This window comes from Chiloscyllium plagiosum, chromosome 7 (assembly GCF_004010195.1).
Source record: "Chiloscyllium plagiosum isolate BGI_BamShark_2017 chromosome 7, ASM401019v2, whole genome shotgun sequence".
Taxonomy (NCBI): domain Eukaryota; kingdom Metazoa; phylum Chordata; class Chondrichthyes; order Orectolobiformes; family Hemiscylliidae; genus Chiloscyllium; species Chiloscyllium plagiosum.
Window position 1 is genome coordinate 46,813,147 of NC_057716.1, and position 8,564 is coordinate 46,821,710.

At 41.0% G+C, this 8,564-nt stretch overlaps 1 protein-coding gene across 1 annotated transcript in view; it reads left to right on the forward strand.

The window, feature by feature from the left end:
• cir1 (corepressor interacting with RBPJ, CIR1) overlaps nt 1–8,564 on the forward strand; it is a 58,609-nt gene that overhangs the window by 13,775 nt on the left and 36,270 nt on the right. The window contains exons 6-7 of the mRNA XM_043693596.1: nt 890–938; nt 3,629–3,746. Coding sequence (XP_043549531.1) covers nt 890–938; nt 3,629–3,746 — 167 coding nt within the window. The remainder of the gene's footprint in view (nt 1–889; nt 939–3,628; nt 3,747–8,564) is intronic.

The window sequence follows — 8,564 nt, forward strand, 5'->3', positions numbered from 1 at the left end:
TCTTCACCCAGTGAGTGGTGGCTGTGTGGAATGCTCTGCCCCAGAGGGCAGTGGAGGCCCACTCTCTGGATTCATTTAAGAAAGTGTTGGATAGAGCTCTCAAAGATAGTGGAATCAAGGGTTATGGAGATAAGGCAGGAACAGGATACTGATTAGGAATGATCAGCCATGATTATATTGAATGGCGGTGCAGGCTCGAAGGGCTGAATAGCCTACTCCTGCACCTATTGTCTATTGTGCATACTGTTTTCCATCCAGTAACCAATCCACAATCATATTAATCTAATTACACTCAATGCTGAGTTGTAATTCATGTCATACCCTTTTATGTACAAAATATAATACGTCCACTCTTTTTCCCCTTTATCAATCCTACTAGTGACATTGACAACGAATGATTTGTCAATCTGTTTCTATTTCTTAAATTTAATCATGCTATGATTTTCTTTGTGCCCTGTTACCAAGCCTCAGATTCTTGCATTTTGCCTAATACTAAATGTTAGGTTAACTGTCTTACAATTGCCCATTTTCTTTCTTTATGCTTTTTTTACAAAGTGTATTATCTTTGCAGCATCCCCTTTTGGTATCAATCAAAAAGTAGGATTTGAACAGCAACAAAAATGTGCAAATTGATCATTACTGTTTTGTTTAAAGGAGAAATTGCTTCGGGGAGCAGCTCATTTAGAGCCCCTTCTTGATTAAACAAGTCTAACTTGTATCTTGATTGTTTTAATTTTCCTGATACTAAATTTGACCACCCACCCTTTGCCATATGTGATTTCATCTCAGGAGCTGTTTTAAAATGATGTAGAAGATTATAATAATTGAGTACTACAAAACCATAGATGAATATGTTAAATGATACAATTTTTTTTCCTATTGATACCAGATATGCAAAGGATGATATGAACATTAGAGATCAACCTTTTGGAATTCAGGTGTGTACGACTTGTTCTTGGCCATAAAAACAGTTTCCTACAGTTTCAATGATGCATCCAATCTGATAATGTAATTCTGCTTACTAGGACTTTGATACGTCTTCTTTTTTGCATAGAGGATTTCCCCAGCACCATGTCCGCTCCATTTCCTGCCCTTATGCTGTCACCTCTTCCCACTCCTACCAGATCCACAATAGTGTCTCTTGTCTTCTACCTCACCAGTCCCTGTACTTAATGTTCACCTCCAGCAACATACCATCAAATACATCTTCCACTTGTCTACTGAGGAATTTTGAAGAAACCATTCTCTCCCTGTTACCCCGATCCACTGTTAAAATATCCACACTGATCTAACATCTCTTCAGTGCCCAAAGCGTCAAATACTCCTTTGTAGGTGAAACAATGATTTAAGTCTAATTCTTTCAATTTACTATGCTGTGTTCACAGCTCACAACGTAGCCTGTTCTCTCTTACAGAGAACAAGCCCGAGCTGATAGATTACTTTGCCAAATATTTCTGTTCAGAATATAAGCAAACCTCAATCTTCTGGTGACGTGTCATTTTAACTTTCCACTTGTTCCCATCTTAGTATCTGCATTCTCAGCCTCCTGTAGTGTTCTACTGAAGCTCAGTATAGGCTTGAGGAGCAGTGTCTCGTCATTTTACTTGCCACTTTGCAGCCTTCTAGACTCAGCATTAAGTTTAACCATTTCAGACCATGATTTCTGCCTCCATTTTGTTTCATTTGCTCCACATGTTTTGGTTTTACTCCTGTTTTCGGGAGAAGTTATAAATATACGAAGTTTTTAAACTGTTAAAAAGTAGGTTGGTTTCGGATGGCAATTATGCATTCTGACAATCATACCACCTCTAGACGCAATTTTTATTTTTATTTTTCCAATTCTTTTTGAGCTAGCCATTTCCTTTTGTAATTTGATTTCTGTGTTCCTTATGTCACAGACCTTTTATTGTTCCTGTTCTATTTGCCCTACTTTTGACTTGTTTAAAACCATTTGCTTCTATCTTAGCCAAGTTTCAGTGAAAATTCATTAACCTGAAGCAGTACTGTTTGTCTCTCCAAATTCTTCCAGACCTGCTGAGTATTTCTAGCACTTTTGTTTTTATTTCAGGTGTCTGGCATCTGCAGTATTTTGCTCTTATTAAATTTGCCATCCCTCTTTGAGAGATTGTAGAACAATTGTTATGAGGGCTGCAAAAATTTGCATTTATTCACTAAATGTATTTTTCTGAGGTTAGATGACTTACATTCTGATTCAAATACTGATATCTGTTATTAACAGTCCAGGTAGTGCATGATGAGATAGACAAGCAGGAGGCTGGCAGAACACAGTAAGCCAAACACCATCTGGAGGTGAAGTCAAGGTTTTGGGTGTATCTCTTCTTCAAGACAGGGATGCTAGAGATTGGAATAAAAACAGAAAGTGCTAGAGAAATTCAACAGGTCTGGCAGCATCTGTGGAGAGAGAAACAACGTTAACGTTAAAGCTGATATTGGACACGAAACGTTAATCTGGTTTTCTCTCCCCACAGATACTGCCAGATGTACTGATTTTCTCTAGCACTTTCTGTTCTATGCTGCCAAGCAACAATATATCTGAACTAAAGATGAGCTATTTAATAATATCATTTGGCCCTTGAGTGCAACTGCCAAATGACCAAAGTTACTTTGCTAAACAAATTTGCACTTTACGACACAGCAAACTGGTACATCAACAGGTTGCACAGCAGATAATCTATGTCACAAGATTGGTGTAAAGGGAGCTGCAGATAAAGGGGGCGTGGGGGAGGGCTCTGGGTGGGGAGAGGGGCAGGGTGGTGAGGCAAGCACAGATGCGCAAGGTAGAGGGTACGACCTGGTTGATCGATGGGAGGAATAAATCTGTGTTCTTCCAGCCTTCTGCTTGTCCACCTTGAATTCCAATATCTGCAGTTTTTGTTTTGTCTCTAAGTGCATGATGAGAGCAATTGAGAATAAAATTTCTGATTCTAAGCAAATGTCTGCCTCACTTCCACCAAATAAATGCAAAAATATCTCCTTTTAAAGGAAAGAAAATGATTGTAATGTAAATAAAGTTCAGTATTCTTTAAAAATAATTTTATATCAGAATTTAACAGTTGCACAGCACAGTTCAACCATTTTAATTGCATTTTTACAAATATAAAGTACCAAGCTGCTTTTAATCTTGTGACATTGTCTGCTGTGCAACCTGTTGATGTACCAGTTTGCTGTGTCGTGAAGTGCAAGTTTGTTTAGCAAAGTAACTTTGGTCATTTGGCAGTTGCACTCAAGGGTCAAATGATGTTATTAAATAGATCATCTTTAGTTCAGATATATTGTTGCTTGGCAGCATAGAACAGAAAGTGCTAGAGAAAATCAGTACATCTGGCAGCATCTGTGGGGAGATAAAACCAAATTAACGTTTCGTGTCCAATGTCAGTTTTGATGTTAACTTTGTTTCTCTCTCCACAGATGCTGCCAGACCTGTTGAATTTCTCTAGCACTTTCTGTTTTTATTCCAATCTCTAGCATCCACAGTGTTTGCTTCACCAAATAGTTGTTTCATTTGGAAAAAGCACATTCAAATTGGGAAACTGTCTCGAGACGTGAAAATAAATACTTTGGCCAACTCCCTTACCTTTTTAAATAATGATGTGTTTCTACTATATAGGTACGGAATGTTAGATGTATTAAATGTCATAAGTGGGGCCATGTGAATACAGACCGTGAATGTCCACTATTTGGTCTTTCTGGAATTAATGCAAGCTCAGTTTCCACAGATGGTGCAGGTACGTGAGATGCATCAAAGCTCATTTCATCCTTGTATCTCATCTTGCTTTATTTATCTTAGTCCCAAAAGCGATAACAGTTGGTAGTAGGATCACATAGATATGATCCAATCATCAAAGTACATAAGTATAGGGAGTCCCCGATTTGCAATAGATTTCCCTTCTCTAGTATTTTCGTAAGTTGATTTTTATGCAAGTCAAAAGCCAATACACTACAGTCTAAAGTAGCCATTTGTATATATGAGCTAACATTAACATGTTGGATCTTTAAAATTAATGGTAATGCACTGCTGTATTGGAATTCTATTGTAAGTACGAGCGTTTATGAATCGGACATTTGTAAATTCGGGACAGCCTATAATCTGAACAGTGGTACGTATGTTCCTATCACTTGTGTGGTTTGGATGTTACTTGCCACTTGTCAGCCCAAGCCTGAATATTGCCAGGTCTTGCTGCATTTGAACATGGACTGCTTCATTATCTGAGTAGTCATGAATGGTGCTGAATGTTGTGCAATCATCAGCAAACATTCACAGTTCTCAAATTATAATAAGGGAAGGTCATTAGAAAGCAGCTGAAGATGATTGGGCCAGCACATTACTAAGAGGCTCTTGGGATGCAGTGGTGGTGTCCCTACCAAAGGCCTGGGTTCAAGTCCTACCTACTTCAGAGGTGTGTATTGGTTTGATTAGAAAATATCTCTCCTAAGGAGAAAAGGGGCTCTTGCGGTGCATTGGTAGTGTCTGTACATCTGAGCCAAAAGGCATGGGTTCAGGCCTATAGGCGCTAAAGGTGTATAATAACATCCCTACACAGGTTGATTGGGGAAGAGCTAAGGGATTCATGCAGTGCATTAGTAGTATGAAAGGAAAAGGAAGTATATTATAAGGTTTGGGAAACTGAAATTAAACAAGATCCTTGAGTATAAAAGAAGCAGAAATTAACTCTAACTCAAATAAGACATTAGGAGGGTTAGAAGAGGCCGTGAAATGCCATGGCATGTAGAATTAAGGAGAATCCTAAGGAAAAGGAGGGAATTTATGTGTAGAGCCAGAGACAAAAGGTGAGACACACTTTAATGAATTATTTGCATCGGTATTCATGAAGTCAAAAGCATGGTAAGATTAGCAATGGGTAAATTACATGCTAGGATATATCAATATTACGAAGGTGGTGGTATTGGGTGCCTTGAAAGACATCATTGTAGATAAGTCTGTAGGGTACTGAAGCAGGCAAAGGAGGAGATTAATGGGACTTGACAGAGATCTTTGTATCCCCTTCAGCCGCAGGCCAAGGTCCCAAACACTAAAGAATAGCCAGTATTGTTCCTTTGTTTAAGAAGGGCAACAAGAATCATCCAGGAAATTATTGGTGGCATGGTGGCTCAGTGGTTAGCACTGCTGCCTCACAGCACCAGGGTATTGGGTTCGATTCCCGCCTGTCTGTGTGGAGTTTGCACATTCTCCCCATGTCTGCGTGGGTTTCCTCCGGGTGCTCCGGTTTCCTCCCACAATCCAAAGATGTGCAGGCCATGTGAATTGGTTATGCTAAATTGCCTGTAGTATTAGGTGCATTAGTCAGGGGTAAATGTAGGGGAATGGGTCTGGGTGGGTTGCTCTTCGGAGGGTCGGTGTGGACTTGTTGGGCCGAAGGGCCTGTTTCCACACTGTAGGAAATCTAATCTAGACCGGTGATTATTACATCAGTGATAGAGAAATTATTGGAGAAAATTCTTAGGGACAGGATTTACTTGCGTTTGGAGAAGAATGGCCTTATTACAGATATCAGCATGACTTTATACAGGGGAGGTCTCTCAAATTTGGTAAAGTTTTTTTTGAGGAAGTGATGACTATGTTTAAGGATAGGGCAGTGGATGTTGTCTATCTGAACTGTACTAAAGCATTTGACAAGGTCCCTCATAGTCGACTGGTCCAGAAGATTAAGTCACATGGAATCAATAATGAGTTGATAAGTTGGATATAAAATTAGCTTGGTCATAAAGACTGAGGGCTGTTGTGGAGGGGTATTTTTCTGGCTGGACATCTGAAATCAGTGGTGTTCTGCAAGGTGCAGCGATGTGGCTTCCTATACATTGGGGAGACAGGCCGCCTACTTGCAGAACGTTTCAGAGAACACCACTGGGACACCCGCACCAACCAATCCAACCGCCCCGTGGCTGAACACTTTAACTCCCCCTCCCACTCCGCCAAGGATATGCAGGTCCTTGGCCTCCTCCATCGCCAGACCATGGCAACACGACGCCTGGAGGAAGAGCGCCTCATCTTCCGCCTAGGAACCCTCCAACCACAAGGGATGAATGCAGATTTCTCCAGCTTCCTCATTTCCCCTCCCTATGCCCGAAACGTCGATTCTCCTGATCCTTTGATGCTGCCTGACCTGCTGCGCTTTTCCAGCAACACATTTTTCAGCTCTGATCTCCAGCATCTGCAGTCCTCACTTTTCCCTAGGTGTTCTGCAAGGGTCAGTACTGGAACCTCTGTTTGTAATATATATAATTTACTTGGATAAAAATGTAGGTGCTCTGATTATTAAGTTTGCTGACAACATGAAAGATGGTGGAGTGAGGAAGGTTATCAAAAAAACAGCACGAAATAGATTAGTTGGAAATTTGGATGGAAAAATGGCACATGGAGATTAATCTGGAAAAGTGTAAGAGGAAATGGCAGGACCCTTGGAATCACTGGCATACAGATGGATCTTGGGTCCAAATCCATAGGTCCATAAAAGTGACAAAAGTGGATAAGGTGATTAAAGGAGGTATATGGCATTCTTGCCTTGATTGGTCATCACGTTGAGTATAAACGTTGACAAGTCATATTGCAGCCGTATAAGACTTTAGTTGGGTTTCATCTGGAGTATTGTGTGCAATTCTGGTTGCCACACTATAGGAGGGATGAGATGGCCTTGGAGAGGGTGCAGTAGAGGTTTACCAGGATGTTGCTTGAATTGAAGTGTCCAGTCAGTTCTGCTATAATATTGTAGTTCTGTGCAATCCCATGAGATAAGAAAATCGCATAATAGCGGCGCCATTCAAACTATTTGGGCCAGAATCGCGTTACAACCAATATGTGCTTTAAAACTTTGTGCTTTAGAAACAGTATCACCAATTTGTTACTCGTGTTATAGTGAATCTGTGTTAATAAAATGCGTATTATAGCAGAACGACCTGTATTAGCAATGTGGAGAGGTTGGACAAACTTGGATTCTTTTTTCTAGAGCATCGGAGGCTGAGCGGTGACCTGATAGAAGTATATAAAATTAGGAGAGACATGGATAGTTGAAGTCTTTTTCCCCAGGGTGGAAATGTTGAATACGAAGGGTCAAAGAGTCATACAGCATGAAAACAGACTCTTCCGTCCATCTCATCCGTGCCAACCAGACATCCCAATGTGATCTAGTCCCATTTGCCAGCATCTGGCCCATATCCCTCTCAACCCTTTCTATTCATATACCCATCCAGATGTTTTTTAAACATTGTAATTGTCCCAGCCTCCACTACTTCCTCTGGCAGCTCATTCCATACATGCATCAGGTCATTTTTAAGTCTTTCTCCTTCACCTTAAATCCATGTTCTCTAGTTTTGGACCCCACCTCCCCAGCTATGAAAAAGACCGTGGTCATCCTATCTCTTTTATAAATCTCTATAAGATAACCTCTCTGTCTCCAACGCTGCAGGGAAAAAGCACCAGCCTATTTAGTCTCTCCTTATAGTGCCAATTTTCCAGCCCAGACAACATCCATGTAAATCTTCTCTGCACCCTCTCAAGTTTAACAACATCGTTCCTTTAGAGGTAAGGGGGGGAAAATTTATAGGAAACTTGAGGAATGTTTTTTTCACAGAGGCTGGAATCTGCTTCTGGAGGAGATGGTAGAAGCTGATATGTTAGCAAAGCGACGTTTAGACGGACACGCGAACAGGCAGAGAATAGCAAAATATAGACCATGTGCAGGCACATGGGATTAGGTTAGAATGGCATCATGATTGGCACAGACATAATGGGCCAATGGGTCTGTTCCTGTGTTATACTATGTGCAAATATATGTATATTTACTGTGCTATAGGGGAAGCAATGGCCTAGTGGTATCAGTGCTGACTATTATTCCAGAAACTCTGCTAATATTCTGGGGACCTGCGTTTGAATCTTGCCGCAGCAGATGGTGGAATTTGAATTCAAGGTAAAATATCTAGAAGCAGAAATCTACTGATGACCAGGCTATCATGTTGATTGTCATGAAAACCCATCGAGCTCACTCATGTCTTTCAGAGGAGGAAGTCTGCCATCCTCACTTGGACTACATGTGACTCCAAACTCTCAGCAATGTAGTTACCTCTGTGAAATTAATGGACATCATCACTGGCCTAGCCAGTGACACCCCACAGCCTGTGAAAAAATGAAAATAACAGGTCTATGTTCTTTGAACCAGAAGGCCTGGGTTCAAGTCCCACCTGTTCAAGAGGTGTGTCATAACAGATTGATTAAATTATCTGCCCTCAGGAATAGAATAGAATAGAAGAATACAGCGCAGTACAGGCCCTTTGGCCCTCGATGTTGCGCTGATCCAAGCCCACCTAACCTATACTAACCCACTATCCTCCATATACCTATCCAATGCCCGCTTAAATGCCCATAAAGAGGGAGAGTCCACCACTGCTACTGGCAGGGCATTCCATGAACGTACGACTCGCTGAGTGAAGAACCTACCCCAACTTCAGTCCTATATCTACCCCCCCCACCTTAATTTATAGCTATGCCCTCTTGTAATACCCGACTCCATACGCGGGAAAAGGTCCACACT